Below are 20,310 nucleotides of genomic sequence, written 5' to 3'. Positions count from 1 at the left end.
AACGTTGAACATTTCCTCATTTCACATACAATAAGGTGTCGTTTTAAAAGTGAACCCCAAGCCAATTAAACTTCACCAGCTTCTGATCCTTTTTCTTCTTTAAAACACTTTAAAATGAATGACGGTGTGTGTTTCATTTAAGAAATGGTCCTTATCCAAAGGAGACCTGGAAGAGAGATAACAGTTTAAGAACTTTGCCAGTAGCCAGCAAACTTTTAGAGTTTGCATAAAACTGGCGCGGTGATTTATTTGTTCAGCACTGAAACGCATCTGTAAGTTTATCAGTTTTATTTAATGTGGTTGTGGGGACCATTTTAGTGTTTTAAAGCATGTGCCTGCTGAGACCCCATACACATAGTGGCCGGGGGGCTTCCCCAGGCGTGATGTATAGCCGGGGGTCCGGTCCTGCGTGAAAAACCCGAGATTTATATGGAGTGGGCTGTAACAGCTCAATAACGCAGGCCCGTAATCTACTCTCATTTCAAACAGAGTCCTGATTTACGAGCCGCCATGCCACTCCAGGCCCGAAATGAGGTGTTCAACATATGCTTTGTTGACATAAATTTGAAATTTATTGCCGTTGTCAAAACTGACTGTTGGATGAAGTTGCTTATTAACCGAGTGAACGGCTCAGGCGGGTTTTATGTCAGCTCTCTTAATGACTACAGTCAGTCTGCTTAAAGGAGGCCCCCTATCTAGCAGGCCGGCAGCTGGGAGGGGGGGGCGTCGGAGGGGGGGGGAAGTGTGAGGCCGGGGGTGCGCCCACAGTTCACACAAAACGGGTGGCTTATTTTCAGACACATCTGGGAAAGGTCATTGCTACTTGGTCAGAAGGTAGAACAAGTAATAATTGCTCAGTTGTATTTCCCCCCCCCCACCCCCCCTTCGAAATCATCTGCTTCTTATCCGATGGAATTAGCCTGCCCCCAGCCTCTCCTTACGGCCTCGTTCCTGGAGTCTCCGATGGGAGCTGGCGGTCGGCGTTGCCAGCCTGTACTCTGCTTAGTTAAGAGTGACTTTTGGAAAAATAAGCGCTCTGAACGTGAGACTTCCTGGGGAAATGCTCCTCTATCCTGGACCTGTTATTCTGATTTGGCTTTAAGTGTTTGTGGGTTTTGTGTGTTACCCCAGAATGCCTTAGCATCAGGGCGATTACGGAACTCGCTGTAATCCTTAGATTTTTTTTCACACTTATTCTAGTCACTGTGAATTTGGTCAAATGGCCGAGGCATATTTTTTATGTTTTTGCATATTAATACTAAAAATCCTAGTTTTAACTTTCTTTTTTTTAACGGCACCTCTGAGGCTGCCTCTGAGAATCGATCAATTACAGCTATTGGCTGTTTCAAATTTCAAATGGGCTCCTGGATTCCAAGACTGTTGTGGGTTGATCTTCCATCTGAGCCCCAACACCCGTACACCCCTATGCCAGATGCTGGGTATGTCGCAATCTGGGGTCGAGTGACAGTCCTTTAGGGCATGGGGACAGCTCACCCATGGACAGTAACCCCGGGTGGGTAGATGAGGATTTAAAAATGAACAACGCTACCCCAGACGGGCCGTGGAAATGAACGCATAACAAAATTGTATTTAATTTTAATTTTTTAAATCATAAAAACTCTTCAGCCCAACACCCTCCTCTTTAACGGTCTTGCTTGTCCTCCTCCTGGAAGCTTCCTTCACTAGCTTCGCCATTTATTTCCTTTCTTCTTGAATGAAGGTTTGCCCGTGGGTTTTCAAGTTCTTCTACTGTCTTCTGCGTCTCCATAAATCTCCCTTGTTTGACTTAAGCTGTAAGGATTTTCAAAGGGGGGGGGGGCACAAAGCATAGTTTTCGTTTCACTAAATTCCTTTTTTCTTCTATAAAATCATGCACTGGAGAATCGTTAACTGTCGTCTCTTGCTTTATCTCCCGGTGAGGTAAAGCCAGACGTACTTGCTTACTTATTAATCTGCCTTTTGTCGCGTATCACTGGCTTCTATTCAAACCCGCTGAGGCTATGTCATGCCACAGTCCTGAATTTGGGGATGCCGGTAACATATTAGATCTTCATCTCTCATTAAGTCTTTTTAAAAAAATTTTAATCAAATGAGCATGATTGTATTATTTACAGGAGCAGGGCAGACTGCGTTTTGGGTGGCTATGTGCCAAGATGAGTTTGTGGGACAGCTGACATGTAGCTTTCTTACATGAGGGTGGTGTAATATCCCCGCAAAGGGCAGAGTTCCAACTGCCCCCATCAGCAAGTCACCTTCTCCTCCGTGCTGCCCTGCTCCAGTTCTGTCCCCCGGTGAGCCCTAAAACCCGGTACGTGTGCCTTCACCGCAGTATGGAGATGTTTACTCGTTTGGCATTGAGGTGCAAACAATGAGCTAATTACTTTTCTGGGAACAATTACACAACGCCGCAAGTATTGTAATAAGGAAAATTTGGTGCATCGCTTTTTTTTTTTTGTGCTAATTGCCGGCACTCTCGTTTTCTGCGACCTGCTGCTGAGACGGAGGCGCTGGTGCGAACTGTAAAACAGGTTTACCTGGCTGTCTGTGATGATGTTTGGACATCCTCGCCACACCGGGGATCTCCAGGCTTGCTGTGGATGATCCCGGCCCGCATAAACCCATCGGAGCCGGCTGTCTGGTCACACCGGCCCCGTAATCTCTGTGAAGAAAGTCTGTGGTGTTGGGTTTGCGTGGGGACTTTCTCCCATGGGCACGTACGCACGCACACATCCATTGGGCCAGGAGCTGTCCGACACTGTGAATTCCCCAAATCGCTCTCTTTTTAGCTTGTTTGTTTTCAGTAGATGACTTCCACATAAAAAAAGAACACATTTCCAAGAAATATGTTTGCAGGCATGCAGGCTCAGTTAATTGTGGAGGTTCTTCAATAGAATAGCTTCAGTCTGGGGTATTTCAAAGGGGGTCTAATTTTCTAATTAGAGCTGTAATTTGATAGGCAGCAGAACTGGCCCAACTTAAGTGTGAAAAGGGTCTCCTCACCCCAGCTGAAAGGCATCCTGTAGGGGCCTCTTCTGACTCAGTGGAGGTCACATAATTAACTGACCAAATGTTTCTCCTGCCGACCGATTAATGACTGACCCCCTTGTTTTAAAATAGTTCTCTGAATAGCGCATAGGCGCGGAAAGGGCCGGCATTTTCGACTGAGGGGAGGTGGTTTGCTTCAAGTCGTGCCAAGAGGTCTTAAATCGCATCATATCTTTTTTTTTTTTATTTTCTAGCAGATACTTTTTGGAGAGCGATCTGTCGTGCGCAGACGAGGGAGGGGAATCCAATCGCAGCTTAAGACATGCTTCCTGGATTGAGCAGTCCTACATTTTTATACCTGATTAAATTTTATTGAACTTTCAGGACCTTCCCCCGAAGGTCTTCCATGTTGTCTGCATTCCCAGAGACTTGTTAGCAGCGACAGCCTTTTGACCGGCTTTAAAACACGAGAGGAACAAGATGATACGTTTTCGCGTCGGGTCACAGTGCAGCATTTCTGAGGCAGCATTGGTGGTATGAATGGATGTACCCATTGATAAAGACGCCGTGTTCTCTCCCCCTCCACTCCCCCAACCCCCACAGGAAGCTGCACAGCGGCATGAAGACCTACGGCTGCGAGCTGTGTGGGAAGCGCTTCCTGGACAGCCTCCGCCTCCGCATGCACTTGCTGTCGCACTCAGGTAAATGGGTGCTGCTTCCTGGCCCGGTCTGGCCGGCCTTTCACCTCGCACCACTTCATCCTACAAAGCAGTGTATCGACGTGGCCTGACTGGCACTTCTGCCCAGAAGATCTTGCCCCGATCCCTGAGCCTATTTACACAGTTGGATTTTTTTATGCCGTTTTTTCCCCCCCCCTGCTTTTACTAGCGGGCTTCCCTCTCTTGGGCATTTAATTGCCGGTGGTTTATGGAAGCCCTATAAAAACCACCGGTCTGTTGTCCCTGCAGGCCAGCTCTGACATTGAGGCCATCTCTTCTCCCCTTTCCTGCATGTCCTCCACGTCCCAGGCTCTTACACCCCCACCTCTCATTTTTTTTTTAGAGATGGCAGCAGCTTAGAGTTCAGTTGGAGGTTGGTGCCTCCATTCAGAAGAGGTTCCACAAATATAATAAATACAATAAATAAAATCTGAACATCCAGTTTTTCTATCCTTTTAAGTTGAAACATTTTTTCCAACATAATTCATCTGACTTCCAGAACATTGTGCGATCAGGTGAAATGCTTTGCTAATTTTTTTGTCATGTTTTTCTGTGTGTGTGTGTGTGTGTGTGTGTGTGTGTGTGTGTGTGTGTGTAATAACACAAGACTAATCGTTTCTCATGCTGTGTTGGTGAATTCAGGGCACGTCAATCCCAGCATGCAGTAGCATTCTTGGACAGTGTTATCCTTAAACGTTCTCGTCTCTCTCTCCTTCTCCTGCCCCACCCCCCATCCGTGATCCACACAAATATTTTGGTCACACGTCATGCCTGACCCCCTCCATAATAATTGCCCTTAATATGGCTCTTCATGCTTTATACCGGGGGGGGGGGAGAGTTTTATTACAAACTATTTATTTAAGCCAAAGGAATTGGCTTGAAATATTCATACAGGTAGCCAACTGAACTGGAAACTTCTGGAAATGTACATACTGTGAGAAGTGTATGAATAGGCATAAAAGATTAAACGACTGGCCTGATTCGGTACATTCAGCTAGCCAATACAATATATAACACATTTGGCTGTGTCTGCTGGGAATTTTCTGCTTCTTTCTTTTCTTTTTTAATTGTAATGAATACTTCCGTAAAAAGGTAAATTACTGTAACTGCAGAAAAATCTCTGTTTTACCGATGTGACAAAATACAGTAATTCAACCAAGTTCGATTTTGAAGAAAACAGTGAAACTGTAAAATCCACACTAAAACCAAGGCAAAACGCCCTTTTTTCAGTTTCAGTGTTACTGTGCTTTACCTTTGTGGGCCAGAATAGGCAGCAACGATGAACCGTCAAAGTTCTGAAACATGAAAACTGAACCAAATTTTAGCACTTAAACAAGGTGGGGAAATTAAAAATGTGATATGTGGTTCCTCCTTCTTCTTTCCCGCCATGTTCTGACAAATTAGTTACAGATGTCTACACACACGCATGCACGCCTTGCTAACTTTCTGAGGTAATCAACGTAACCGCTCACATTTACCCACGTCCCGCCGGCTTTTAACTTTGTGAAATGAACCCCCTCATGCTAATTTGGAGCTAATGGGCTAATATCATCACGCTGAGCACCATTTGCAGTCAAGGTGCCAAGTGAATGGATGTTTGTGCTCATATTTTGTGCAGATCTGTACGAGGTCAGTGGAAACGATGCTATCGAATGCTAATGTGGTTTATGCTTGGAGAAGCCCACCGTTGGTGGACCCGTCTCCAGCATGCACTGAGCTTCAGGGAAGCTCTCTTTCCCGCCTCTCCGCCCCCCCCCACCCACCCTCATCCGCTCCCAGTAAGCAGTGACCTGGCAAGACAAGTAAATATGCGGGTAGCATGAGGGACGTCTTCCAGTAACGGGGAGACCAGCCGGTTCCTATGAAATGGTTTAGAAAAAGGCATGGGACAGCCAAGGGGCATGGGGGGTGGGAGGGTGGGATCCTGTAATTGATGCAGTGCTCGATTGTCAACCTCCCCCCACCCCCCAGAGGTGGCTCTCCCATTGAGGTTAGGGACGAGGTCTCTCAAGCTGCTGCAGGATCGGTGCTCGTCTCAGGTGACAGGAGTGCGTTTTTGCACAAAAACCGGGGTTGCGGGGGCCGTTTATTTTTAGAAGAGGCCCCTGTTTCTGCAGACAGGCTGCTGCTGCGCACCGGCGGCCTGATTTATGTGCGTCACGCGGGGTCGACGGCAGCGGGCAGCGGGCACGGGGCAGGCTTCCGCAAAGCGCCGCTGCTGCCCGCCACCACTCTGCTTTGACGTTTTGGGGGGGGGGGGGCGAGAGACAGTGAGGCTGTTAGTGCCCCCCACCATTATGGAGGCTGGTCACAAATAGCAGTATTAAGTCATCAGTCTTCTGTAGCTTATGCTTATTATTTTTCTCCGTTTTTAATGTGTTTTTGTCTGACCTTATCCACCCTCCACCCCCCCCCCCCCCCATTCTAGGGGAAGGTATCACAAGTGAGTCGCTGAGTCATGCAGCCGTCACCTAGTTAAAGGGAGATGGGGGGGTGGTACAGTTTGGTCTGCAGAGTGTTTTTGTGGTGTACCGTTTCAGCTTCCGAACTCAGACTCACACTCCCTCTCCCCTCCGCTCGTCTCGATGTTTATTTTACTGTGGATTTGGCAGCTGTCCAACCTGGGCATCCTGCCATCGCTTTGAGTACAGTATGTACAGTGAGTCTTGTGCCAGTTTTTTTTGTTTTGTTTTGTTGTATTTTTTTCGGTGTGTGTGTGTTTTTGTTTTGTCCCCCATTGTCTGACAGTGGTGATCCTGGTGGCGGTTCGGACCCCGTCGAACCCCCGCAATCTGGTTGTCACCCTCCCCTGTAAACACTTCTGTTTGGCTGGGGGGGGAGTGGTAGTGTAACCGTTGTTTTTTTTTTTTTTTTTATCCGTTTCTTCGTGGCCTTTTACTTCACATGCTATGGCTGTTCTTAAAAAAAAGACAAGAACAGCAAGTGTGGCTATCCAGCTGCAGCAGGTGGCCTCTGGAAGCCAAGCAGGTCCCCCCCCCACCCCCCCCCCCCACCCCCCCAAGTCCTGCATATGTCCGTGGACCCCTCGCACGGGTGGCTAGGGTCAGGTCTAGGCCATGCTTTGCTCCACCTGTAGGTACGGAGGTGGAGACCTGCGTGTTACCTTGCATTCTCAGGATGGGAAACTGGAGCAAGGTCGAGTCTTGCTTTTGACGTCACACCATGCAGTGGAAGTGAAAGGTATACCGGGAACAGCGAGGGGATGAATCACTTTGGGAAGGACATTTAGCATGTCCCACATTAGGGCTCCCTGCCATTGGGGTTTGGCAGTTGGCATTGTTTCTTCTGATGGAAAGGAAGCATTTCAAATGGTGGCCCAGTTCCCTTCCGGGTGGGCGGAGCAGATGAGGTGGGGTCATACAGTTCTAGCTACCATGAGACAGACTGGAAATCTTTTGATCCCTGATGATTTTAGCCTAACTTGGATATCCATGGCCTGCCTCTGGCCTACTATGACTGAGAGGAACCAGCAGTGTGGTCAGAGTGTTTGTTTAGATACCAGTCTCACCCCCCAAGATGTAGTCTTTAGGCCGTGTGTGATGTGGGCAGGTACCAAATGTCGAAGCCCCCCCCCCCCCCCCCACATAAAGGAAAAAATCGTGTCACGCTTTGATTTAGGAACATGTGCAATTTAATCTGTTTCTATCACCCCCCTGTCAAAACTCCCAATCCTTTTGATTCCTGTTACTCATATTCACTCTGCTTGTTGGGCGGTTTATGTTGGATGTTTTGAGATGTGACTGTTTGGACTTATGACTCAAGCTCTAAATTTGTTGTGCTATCCCAAATCAACAAAGGGTGACCTAAAAAGTCTTGCAGGCTTTGGAAAATCCTGCTAAGCTGCATAAAATGGCTGATTTCTGTGTGGCACTGCCCGGCCTGCAGCCTGATTTTGGGCCTGGTGCGTTTTGTACGGTATCATCAGAGGAGATTCGAGGTTGACAAGGGCCTGAGGCATTCCCCGCCCCTATACTGTGCTGACAGAGTTGTTCCATGGCCCCTAATTGGTCACTTTTTGATGGGGTGCTGTATTATGGCCTCTTATTAGTCACTTGCCATGTGTGTCACATCAGAGGTCAAAGTGTAGCGTCTGCTGTCCACAGAAAGGTGAGCGAGTGCCTTCTGTCACCAGTAAGACCCGAATCGGTCTCTTGATTAGGTTACCGCGAGCTCGGATGCCACAAGTTTACAGACCCCCCCCCCCCAGTCTGCAGGCAGCCAGCACCTGCTCCTGCACTGTCTACGAGCAGATAATGTATTATGACAATGGGGGGGTGCAAAAATCTGGGGCTTTTCGAAAGTGGGTTGAATGGTGGCGGCGGTTGTGGTCGCTTTTGGGGGTGGGGGTGTGGTTGCAGAAAAGCAAAGCGGAGCGCTGCCTCTCGCCCGCCTCCCCGCCGGAGCGCCGCGCTCCGCGAGCTTGGCCGGCCGCCAGCCTTTCCCTCGGAGCGATGACATCACAGGCTGCCGGCAGGTCTGGATGTTCTGCCAGCATTCCAGAGCGTTTATGATCACTCGCAGATGTGTGTCCAGGAACATACTGTACCCAGACCAGAAATTAATGAAACTCGACCGCTTTCCAAAGCCACATACCCTGAAATAGAGAGCGAGGGAGCGAGACGAACAGCGGGTGTACAGGCGAAGGGGGGGCAGGAGAGATGGGGGGGGGAGGCGCTGAATAAAAACTAAAATAAAACACGAAAATATAAACACTCGGCAAATCTCATTTATGAATTTTACACCAGCTGATGAAAAATCGACCCCCCCCCCCCCCGCCACATCCCCCCCACTTTCCTCCCCTAAGAGTATTACCACAAGATGATGGACAGTGTGTGTAAATCGTCTGAGCTCCTGTTTGGCCGCCTGCCCTGAGTTCTCTCCGGTGGTTTAAACCTATAATACTTCCCTGACCTGTTGATGTACGTTAAACTCCTATTTAAAACAACGGCTGAATTATGTCAGACATAAATCTTCCCCTCTATAAGGTTTAGGAGAGATGATTAGGCCGGTGGTAATGGGCTTGTAATTGTCCCGCACGTTCTCTCCTCATCAAACAGCTCCTTCTTTTCTTATTTCATTAAGAGATTGATGTAAGCCATTTATCCCAAACATAATTACTGATTTAAACCTTTACAAACATACTGTTTTACGTTTAAAATATCTCTGTGTGACTCTTGTATGTTAAGCAGGTCCTGGCTTTGTTCTGTGGTTCTGTTTTACTAGTTAAATTCTGTTTCTTTCGATCTTGCGATTTTTCTTTTTTATTATTATTATATGGACCAGTGACCGTTTACATACCAGGGACGAAAAAAAAATTCTTTGATTAGATCTGTTTGTAGGCTTGTTGTGAGATGTTTGTTTGAGTGCTGTTTTATTTGCCGTTTTGTACTGGAGGAATGCTCAGGTCATTAGTGGGGGGGGGGAAGGTCCCTCCTAATATTCATTTATCATTCCTGCGCACACACACCCCTCCCCCCAGTGATATTTGTTGCTGTCCCAAAGCAGTCTTGTCCCTGATGACCTAGAGTACAGCTGTATTAGTTGCCTGAAGGTCAGTGTTCAGTCAGGCTAACCTGGTTCCTTTGGTTTGGGTTCTGTTCGGCGTATCAACGCCCCCGTTTTTAATCCTGTGCTGGGCTTCCCACTGGGCCTCAGCTTCCGCCATCAGGACGTGGTGTTCCCGCTCGTGACGACGCAGGTGGATGGAGATGATTACGCTCAATCCGGCTGTGTGACGGCTCCCGAGAGTCACGCAGATGTCCCTTGTGACGTAACGGGAGTGCTTGGGACATCGGGAGCAGGCCGTGCCAGGCCCTGGCACCTTCTATCTTCCAATCGCCCATCCTGGCCAGTCACGGGGGGGCCTGGAGCCTGTCCCAGGCAGCAAAGGCCACAAGGCTGGGGTACACCCTCGGCTGGATGCCAGCCCATACTTCATATCCTGAATTCATTCATTCATTTATTAATTTATTTATCCCTTTTTGATTGAAATGTCAAATCTTACCTAAAAAAAAAAAGTGACATTCAAGAGTGCCTCCCCCTTGCCTAGGTTGGGGCCTTCATATGGGTCAGGGCAGGGATTGCAGGAATCCATTGAAACGAATGACCAGTGACATTCTGAGGATGCATTTTTGGGTGATTTATTAATGGTGGAAATACATTTTTGGCAATTCTCGGCACAACACAATGTATATATTTATTTTGTTCTTTGTAAATGTTTATTTTTGGCTAGAGGGTTATTGTTAATGATGTTGACAGCTGTATAATCTAAAAAATGTTGAAGATTATTATATTTTATTCGTACCAAAATGTGTGCCAATTTTGATTTATGCATTTACATCGTTTTGCCACGTTTGCTCGTCCATTATCTACATCCCCTCATTCGTCCCCTATTTCCCCCATGCCGGTGCCGTGGCGACTGCGTCAATGTAGACATCATCGTAAAATAGCGCGAGCCGTCTCATCTAATCACATGACTGTACTCCCTCAGCCTCAGATGTTCTCCCAGAGACTACTTAACTCAAGTCAGGCCATTGATTTTCAATGATTTATGACGGGAGCGATTCCCTTCCGAAATAACGCTCGCGTCGCGTTTGGGAGCGGGGTTATTTTGGGATACACCATTCTAATTGTTTCGCCTTTTCCTGTTTTGTCCTCCCCCCTCCCCTTTTAAACATCATCTTGTGAATGTTTACAGTTAAATCCAAAGGCTAAAAGGAGCCACATGAAAAGCCGTGAAAGATCTTGCTCTTATTCTTTTGTCGTCGGGTATTGCCTCTTTAAATCCCTTTGGTTGCTAAGTAGCGAGTGCCCTATGCTCTAATGGGCTGATTTGGTATTCAGCTCAATGCTGGGTCTTATTTTCGTATGCGAGACAAAGTGTTTTGATGGAGGGTGATTGCAGCAGAGTCTGGAGGCTGTTTGGGAGTTTTATGGGCTGTACAGTACACTGTGTGCCTTCTAAAACAGAACACAGGCGATTGAATTTTGGATTTACTTCACCCTTTTTTTTTTTTTTATCTTCCCTCCTCCTCTTCCCCCCTCTTAGCAGCTCCTGTCAGAAAAAAAAAGCATAGCTGAAAGGGTGCGGATTGACTCGCCGTGTCGGAAACAAGAGGGAGGCGAGCGCGACTTCCACGCGAGAGTCGCACGAGCATGTCTTAAATGTGGAGGGGCCCCCGTTCCTTTTGTTCGTGCATATGGGTGGGTGGCCCTGCAAGAGGGGGCACAATTAAAATGCTGCTCCTGCGCTCCTGTAAGCGGGGATGGGGTTGTGTAAGGATCAGGTGTAGTCACAAAGCATTCTGTCAGGCTCTGTTTACCTGCCAAGGCGAAGGGCCCAGAGGCTTTTATGGCGAGAACGCCGTCTCCTGTCATGTCACAGCTTCACAGCCTCGTGCCCCCTCCCACCTTACTATCATTCCATTATCCACTAGGGGAGGGAGCTACTTGTAGCACTCATGCACAAGCAATTCTAGGTTTTATTTTGGGGGGGGGGGTATCAGAGGGGCCAAAATTTATACAGACGGCCTGATCATTAACCAATGATATGTTTGCAATCAGTGAGTGGTAGGGGAGGGGACGCTTCTGGGGGCCAATCAGCTCTCAGCTGGGGCTTGTGCACTTGCACTGCCACGCACTGTATACGCCTCCGCCCCAATTTTCCATGGCTGACCCTCTGGGTTTGTGGTGCCTGGTGCTGTTTGTGGCTCAGCTCGACATAGTAAATGAGTCGGTGATGGATAATGACGCTGGGGGTCCGGGCCACGTCTGTGTCGCTTGCTGTCACTTGACTTTTTTTAGTTTTGTTGCCCTGTATCCCATGGATCACAGCAGCCTCGCACCTTTGCGGTTTAACTGACCGTATGAGCACCACCTGCAGGAAGTGTGGTACGAAAGTAGCCAACCGGCACTCCGGCACTTTTCTGCGAGCCCACCGTTTTTCACGTGATGCCATAAATATAATGCGTCTTTTCAGGTTTTATCCCGCACCTGTTTTTGGGTTCCGGTATCGACACAGGGTTCATGGGACAGAACTGGTCCCAGTGGAGCTGCGTGCAAATTGAAATGCATTAATATGTTTTCCTTATAGACCATTATGGCTCCTGGTTAATCGCAGCCAACTGAATATTTCATGCTGTTTCTTTGCATGTCTGAGCATTTTAAAAGGAAAATGGTCTAAATCCTAGAGTTGATCCTTTTAGGCAGTTTTCCAGCATTGAACATATTACATGAAGTGTTTGAAGGAAGGATCTAAATTGGCTTCCCGATAAACACGGGAGGTGCATGAGCCTGTGATAATTAAAAGGGCATCGAGGGTCAGGGGGAATAGATTCTGAAAATAGATTTAAGTTGATTCACAAAAAAAAAAAAATTTGTTTCTTTAAAAATCAGATGTTTAATCTTTCAGAAACGCACAAAGGACGTTTTATTTGTGTTTTGGTTTGGACGGTCTGTTTGTTTTCATGGGTGTAGGTATGGAGAGCAGCTGTAAGTCAGTCATTAAACGGCTGTGGCGCGGGTTGTGGTACAGGCGGGGGGGGGGGGGTGGTCTCAATAAAAAGGAGAGAGAAGGGTGGGGGAACTGGGGTGGGGGGCAAGAGAGGCTAAATTTAAATTGTAATTGGCTGAGTTCCACAAGCTTGCAGGCGTTTTAATGAGTCATAATAACTTCATTTAAAACCAGCTGAGCAGAAAATAGATTGGAGAGGAGCCTGTGGCCAGTATGGATTTGTTTTTGTCAGACCCCCCCCCCCCCCCCCCCCCCATCAGCCAAGGTGGGGGGGGGGGGGCACATCCATGTGGATGTGCCACTTTGTCTGGTGTGGTGGGCCGCTGAATAGGGATTTCACATCGGGCACCCATTGGTGTGTGCTTGCAGGCTGTGTGCTTATGTGTGTGTCTGTATGCATGTGCATATGCCCATGTTTATGTGCGAGTGTCATATGTGTCCATATACGTCTGTCTGCGCATGCATAAGTGTGCGCGTGTTTGTAGGCCATATGCTTTTGCTTGTGTCTGCGGACCGGGTACGTGTGTGTGTTCCTGGGGGCTGCGTGTGTGTGCGTGTGTGTGTGTGTTATGTTCGGGGCATGTCTGACGGCATCGATCATCTTATAGAACAACAGGCAGTAAAAAGCAGACGCTGCGATACTGTGGTTTGAGCACCTGCAGTTCTTCAGTCTGTGAGTGTGAGAGCGACTTCCATGGCTTTTGGAGGCAGAAATTGAAAGTGTGTAGGGTGCTTGTAGAGTGTCTGGTACAGGCCGACCAAACATTCCCCACGTGTACTAAAAACCTGTTATTTTGGCATTGTGGGGACCATTTTTCAGGTCCCCACAAAGATCTGAGAATGCAATCAAAAAAATAAATGGTAAATTTTGTTTGGTTACCTGTAGTTAAGATATGGGCAGGGTAGGGGTTAAGTCGTCACGTTGAGATTAGTTTTCCCCATAGAAGTGAATGGAAAGTCCCCACAAAGATATTACAAACCTGTGTGTGCGTATGTATTACGTGTTTATATATAATGTAATCAAGTCAACTCCAGTGGGGCCTTAATGTCACACCAAACATGTACATGCACTCAGCAAACCGTGACACAAAATAACGTTCCACAGAACCACGGTGCTAAACATCAAGGAATAACAACATTGATATACAATGTGAATGTAAACAATGGTGGACTGTTTAGAGTGCAGGCAGTCATGGTAGCAGCAAAGCACACAAGTGATAAGTAAGAGTAAATGATAAATAAGCAAATATCAGACATAATGGTAAATAATGAGCAATGGTTTGTGTATATTAAACATGTAAGAATATATAAATATAATAGTATTATTATAGTGTTAATGCTAGTATCCTTCCACCCTAGTGATCACAAGGCAGTGCCCCTGACATGACTGAGCCAACTGCAACCTGCCCGAGTCTCAGCTACAGCCATGCTGTCAGTCTCCCTCCAACCCTGCCAGTCCCCGGGTCCCGTCGAGTGGCTTTGTTGAGGTTGACGTTAAACCCAGGGCTCGACTGAGATCTGGCCCTGGCTCCGATGCCTGAGCGAAATGCTCGTTCGTTTATTTCCAGATGTATTCCCGTTGATTTGCATTTCTCGCCGTGTTTCTGCCTTGGGAGGAGCTGTCTGTTCCCAGCTGGTACTGCTAGTGGCCTGTATCAGTACAGAGAAGAGCATGAACATCATAACCAGCGCTGGCCACATGTCTCCCCTCACACCCTCGGGCTTCACCAGGAATGGACAGTTCCAGTGGAACCCACGGAACAGGCAGATGGTTAATTTATTCTCCCCTCAAACCTCTTTTGAGAGCGGCCAAGTCAATTCTGAAATGGCCGCCACTCTAAGAACCCAGGAACATGGAAACCTGGTCCCATGAGGGGGCCCTGCGTTGAAAATCTGGCATAATCCCCCGATGTCGGTGGATTATGACACACGTGCCTTTTTATTAAGCCATACTTGATGTGTTCGTATAAAAATTATGTATTTGTCAGGTTCGAAAAAGTCATCGTGTTTCATCGGACTGAAGTTATAGGATTGCTGCAGCTGATGTGGCGTAACAAATTTGCATGGAAACAGCGCATCTTCTCGTGTGAAATTTCAGTGCTGCTCCACTGCAGTAGGACTATTCAGTTTGTCTGTCTTTTCTGTCTTTTTGGCAAATAAGAAAAGTTTATAGCGTGTTTTTGCCCTCCGAGGTGTGGCTGGGGTATGGTCGGCTACCTCACATGGGCAAAGATCGAATATGGTGATAACCGGCTCAAAGCACGTCGCTACGAGGGAGCTTGCTGACCACAGCGGAGGAGATGCTATCAGGCAGCGAGGTGACGGGAGCCGGAACAACATGCGAAATTCTCTTTGCGTTTTCCGTTTTTTTTTTTTTTTGTCATTTTTTGATGATGACGCTATGTAGCATGGCCCTGAACCAGTGTAAGCCCCACAGCCCCAGGAAATCGCAGATTATGGGACATCAGACGATTGCACTCCCCGGGTCACTTCTCACCGATAACGGGATCTGTTAAGTATCACAACGATAACCAGAAGGAACGGCATGTCTCTCATGTCGCGGCTATAAAAGCAAATACCCTCCGAAGGCAGAAGCTTTTATTGCATTATGTAAGTTGAACGATAGCTTTAGGAAAGTTTTTCAGATCAATTTCTTACCGCAGATTAAAAAGCTATGAGTCCCATTTATAAAAGGGCTCCCTTATGAAATGCTCTTTGAAACTTTCATATTTGCGGCGAGCAGAGAATAAAGTCTCGGGCGAAGATGGTGCCGATGGTGCTTTCATGTAGGAGGCAGAGAAGATAAAAGCGATCCCAAAGCCATCTGGAGGTAGCCAAGACGCACGAGGGTTCGTTTTATGCTGCTGCCCCCAGTGGGGGGAGCCCGACAAAGGCGTCTGTGGATATTGTGTTATTACCGGTGCAGACAAGTAAATGGCTATGAATACTAATGTTTTTCCTCACACAAAAAGCACTTTTATTCTTTTTTTTTTTTCTTCCCTTTCCCCAGTTTCCTGTTGATTCGCAGCAAAGGTACGTTTCGGATTATGTGCGGCCTCTAGGCGTGGAGAGTAATAATTGCGTAACTGGACGGGTGGCTTTCGTGGGGAATGTGTGAAAGGGGGACTTCCTGGACCTGGCCTGGCCTGTCAGAGGTGCATTAGTATTTGGGTGTGTGTGTGGGGGGGGCAGGAGAGGAACCAGGAAGAAGGGTGGCGCTGGAATGCATGCAAGGGCATGGAGAGTTAATGAACTGTCATGCTCTATGGTTTTTTTTTTCTGAGGAAGTTTATGGGAGAAACGGTATTTTTTTTTTTTCTTCCTGCTCTCTCTCTCTCTCTCTCTCAAGGGAGGGGGGTGTACTCGTTACTCACCATCATCTGAACAACACATGACCTAATGGAAATAGCACGTAAACTCAGTGTTTTCGTTATCTGCCAGATGACACAAGCGGCTGGCAGCGGACCCTGCTGCCTTTTGTGTAACGAAGCCCTCTGCTTAATATCCAGTTGGCATGATTGATATACGGTTTTTTCTTTTCTTTTTCAAACTTGGTGGTGGTAACTTTTATAGCCCGGCCTAGTGGGTGTGCGTGGGGTGGGGGGGGGAATTGCATCAGACAAAAACAACGACATAAATCAAAGCACCTGACTGCAGTTAAATTGTGTGTTTTCAACATTTCCTGTTTTCCCCCCTCTCCCCCATTTTTTTTTTGATTTCCTACTGTCTCTGCCTGTCCAGGTCCCTGGTTGTTTGCGCCCCCCCCCCCTCCCCCCCCCCCCCGCCCATGTCGTTTTTCTTTTGTTGGCTTGCTTCTTTGATCCCAGGGAAGACAAGTCCGGGGTGTGGGAATGATGTAGCAGTCAACCCCCAGCTAATCCCGGTTAAATCCCTCTTTGCTGAGAACTTTCTTCCCCCTTTAAAGGGCGCGCGGCGAGCATGGCTGCGAGCGGGGCCCCGCACGCCACTAAGGGCCCCGCACGCCACTAAGGGCCCCGCACGCCACTAAGGGCCCTGCCGAACTGCGGAGACCTTTTTTTTAATGGTATCCGAGAGCCAGCTGACCAGCTGCTTTTTGGGGAAGGGGAGACGGATCGATGTTGCCGCCACCCCCTCGCTGTCTGTCACATTTGCTGTCCCGGAGGTTGTTCTGTTGACAGATTTGCCACGCGCCCCCCCCCCCTTCCCAGGTTCTGGCCAGAGAGCTCAGTAAACCAAGGAGCGCCTCTGACAATGTGTGACTCGGGAGGAGGAAATAATGGGTCCTAAATACTAAATCTTTACAAGTTATTGACTGCCGGTGAAAGCACACACATGCAGCCCCCCACTCCACCGCACCCTGGTGTCGTTTGTGTTCTCCTGCCGGGGGCTGGTGGGAGCCCCATGCCAAACCGTACCAGCCCTCTAGCCTTTCCGTCAGCATCCTGTTTAAGGTGCCGTGATACGGCAGGAGCAAAGTGGCCCCCCCCCCCGTCTCGACGAAGGTCAGAGGAGTGAGAAACGTTACCAAAGTCGCCTTCACTACCCGCACCCCCACCCGCCCCATGCCAGTGTTCAGCACCCCATTCCTCCCCAAAATAAAAAGGAAGTGAGGCCCCCATCCACCCCCCTCCCCCGCCAAAGCTTTTACCCAGGCTCATTAGCAATAAAGCCATTTATTGCACAGTAAAGAGATGTCAATTGCAGTGTCTAATGGTTTGCTGTAGAAATGAATGGATTTTGGCGGAGCAGGATGGGGCCGCTCTTTGGGTCGTGAGGCTCTTCTGAGCAAACCGGGCCTCGCAGCTAACCCAAGCGGCCATCAAACCCTAGCTGACGGCTAGGGGAGGTATCCCAGGGTGAAGTTTAGCGGCTCCTTCGACTTCAAACATGGCGGCTTTTGTATACGCATCCCACCCCCCCCAGTGGTGTTTTATAGAGTGCAGTCCTGTCAGACCCAGGGTGTTTAGTACCTCAGTCTCCTCTGGGCTTTTCTCATCCAGGTGATAAAAGCAGGACGGCGACAGCCCCCCTCTTCACCTCATTCCAGGCTCTGAGAAGATGAAACAGCAGCCTACCCCCCCTCCTTCCCCCCCCCCCCCTCCCAGGGACCGGATGACTCCATTTCTTCCGTGGGTGTTTTCACGGCCAGCGGACAAAGCTACTATTACCGTACGGTGTCACCTGACCAGGGGTGCCGTAAATGGGGGTGGGGGCTCGGATAATTCCAAGGGTTCCTGAGTGACAGGGGCTCGGTAAAATGTTGAACATAATTGGGTTGGGGGCCTGATATGATATTATTTCATGAGGCTCAAAATCTCTAATGGCAGCCCGTATCTAAAGACCTTTTTCCTTTTCTTTATTTGTTCTGCATGTGTTTTTGTCATTAACACAGTTGATCAGTGATTATGTCTGAGAGTAAGCTGGTTTTAAGTCAGGATTGCAGCGGCGGGGGCTGCACCGGGCCCTCCTTTCCACACCTGCACCATGCATACCCTGGCATTTCCATGGGTTTCCTACACTTATTGAACCCCTGTCCCAGACAGCAAGCACCTCAGGAAGCACGTTATGTGTTGCAGCAAGGTAGCGCAGATAGCCAGGGTGCGCGTGTGACCTCTGACATAATGGGGGGGGATGCATGCCCCCCCCCCCCTTCGCCACTTCATACCCCAGCGTGAACAGGCGGGTCTGTGACCAGCACCTCCATGGCTGCAGGACCGGATGGCTGTCTGTCTATGCTGGACTACCTCCACCTCCCTATTTCCCCCACCCGTTGCAAGTCGTGTCATTTTTATGTTGTAAGGTGTAGTGACCATGTGCTTATGTTGCTGAGGTGTTTTTTTTCGGTTCCTACAATGTCCTCCCCACTGGAGTACAGTCTGGGGGCTGTTTTTTTTATTCTCCTCCTCTCTCCTCATGTTATTCTGTTTCTTTTCTTCTTTCTTCCCCTGTCTCCCGACCGGTCTACCCCCTACTGTGATGTTTGTGTATATGTATGGTCGGTTGATGGCCAGTTTTTCGCTGGTACTTGTGACTAGTGACATGGTGTATTGCAACAGCAATAAAGGGTTCTCATCATCATCATCATCATCATGTTGGAATTTGATGGCCAGGGATTCTGGCAGTACATTACAGGAATAAAAGGGAGAACCACTCTTGGGGGGAGAGGATGGCAAAGGGCACAGTGGGCACCCTTAAAATAGGAGCGTTGTTTACCGGATTCTGATCCGCAAACACGCGTTCTGGAACTCCGTGTCGCAGTGCAGAAAAGCAGCCATCTCTGGCCATCAAGGCACTGTGTCAGAGTTCAATCCCCAGTTAGCGCTGGCAGTGGCACACAGCCTGCCGGACGTAATGCGGCGTTATTGTCGCAACTGAAAAACACGGCGTCCGCGGCAGACGTCTGCTCAGGCGAGGGAACCCGGTGTTCTGGGCTGTCCTTTCAAATTGGCAGGCTGCGTGCTGTTCTGTGACTGATAAGAGAGTACTGTAAATAAAACTGTACAGCACGGCGTGTTACCGCTAAAGGGGGGGAAAACCGGGCAAGCATGGAGTCTGTACTCATTGTTCTGACGGCATTAGTTATTTTTTATGGATTTTAGCTGTTTTGTGTTTTTTTTTTTTCTTTTTAAATCGTACTGAGTGTACTTTCTTACATAACGCGTTTGTGCAAGCTCGCTGAGTGGCAGAGCCGTTTTCTGTTTCGGTAACGTCGGTGTCCTGAAGCGGGTTTCTCATTTTTTAATTAATTAGTAATATCTTGGTATACATAAGAGTGGCATCATCGTGCCGGTAGATATGTGTCACTTAAGGAGGAAAGGAGAAAGTGCCTTAACTTGCAAGGCTGATGTAATGATGTCCCTGCCATGGCACCCCCCCCCCCCCCACTAACGCCACCTTTATTTGGAGTCATGTGACTTTGCATTCACAGCCCCACCCCCCCCCCCCCCCCCCCCAAAAAAAAAAAAATCTGCATTATTAGATTTGTACTTTTTTTGAGACGGGCACTTATCTCCACCTGGCAGTAAACAGTTGTATGCGTGTGTGTGTGTGTGTGTGTGTGTGTATGTTTTTTTTTTTTTTAAACGAAATCTGTGCCACTGGGTTACGCAACAAAAAAAGCATAGAAGGTGGTTTTCATCAGCACGTGGCAGTGCCTCCGCACCCCCAGGGCCCGAAGCAGGGGAAGTGGCAGGTATCCTTAACTCAAAAAGTGCCTTTTTCTCTTCTCGTACACAACAGTGCACTTTCCTTGTGTTTATATGTGTGTGTTTATTCACAGTGGTGGGGGGGCGGCTGTCGACCTAAGAGAGGTGTTTGTTCTTTTGCTCTGGCTAACAAGACAGCAGCTATTGATCAAAGCGAGGGGGTAAAATTTATCACTTTAATTTCATTACTTTTGCTAAAACGCACTCCCCGCTGGGCCGCTGGCTGCTGTCGCCGGCGAGGCATAATGAAGCGAACACAGGCCGCTGTTTGTGCCTCATGCGCTCGCAAAGCCGGCCTCACGCTGCCACTTAATGTGTTAATTCTCTTAATTTATTGCTCCGGTCCACACAGGTGGCCTGGCTGGTCTTGGACTAGCTTTTTTCCCTCCCTTTCTCTTCTTGGCGGGGGGGGGGAATGTGTTTTAAACCCCCCCCCCCCCACCTTGCAACTCCTAGCCGTTATTTGGTGCCAAGCAGACAAGCACATACATATCTGAAACAAAATGTTAGTCTCTCTTTCCCCTCAAAGTTTGTTTTTATTATATAATTTTTTTTCTTGTTTGGCACGCGAGCCAACGCCATATCGACTTGCGAAGACTTTGATTTGGGCCTCGAATCGTCTGGCTGTCAACCTTTTACACATTACAGAGGTCAGGGTACCAATTGATTGAGCAACATATTGAGTGGGTGTCATTCACGCCGATGCACTCTAACTGGCTGCGTACGTTATGATCGAATTCATTAGGCGACTGTGGGGGGGGGGATAGCTTTTAGCACTGAGCAATAGCATAAGCTTGTAATTGTTTATTTTGTGGTTAAATTTATTACAAATTAAGCTAAGGAAAAATAAAAATGATGATTCAGGATACTTTTGGTTAATTTGAAT

The 20,310-nt window shown here is 48.2% G+C and overlaps 1 protein-coding gene across 6 annotated transcripts in view; it reads left to right on the top strand.

Annotated features, from left to right (window-relative positions):
- zbtb16a (zinc finger and BTB domain containing 16a) overlaps window positions 1-20,310 on the top strand; it is a 91,471-nt gene that overhangs the window by 36,311 nt on the left and 34,850 nt on the right. For all 6 annotated transcript variants that reach the window (XM_048982699.1, XM_048982694.1, XM_048982695.1 and 3 more), the window contains exon 3: window positions 3,589-3,686. In XM_048982699.1, the coding sequence (XP_048838656.1) occupies window positions 3,589-3,686 (98 nt within the window). The remainder of the gene's footprint in view (window positions 1-3,588; window positions 3,687-20,310) is intronic.

Source organism: Brienomyrus brachyistius, chromosome 18 (assembly GCF_023856365.1).
Source record: "Brienomyrus brachyistius isolate T26 chromosome 18, BBRACH_0.4, whole genome shotgun sequence".
NCBI classification, from domain to species: Eukaryota; Metazoa; Chordata; class Actinopteri; order Osteoglossiformes; family Mormyridae; genus Brienomyrus; species Brienomyrus brachyistius.
This window is presented reverse-complemented; position numbering and strand designations above follow the sequence as displayed.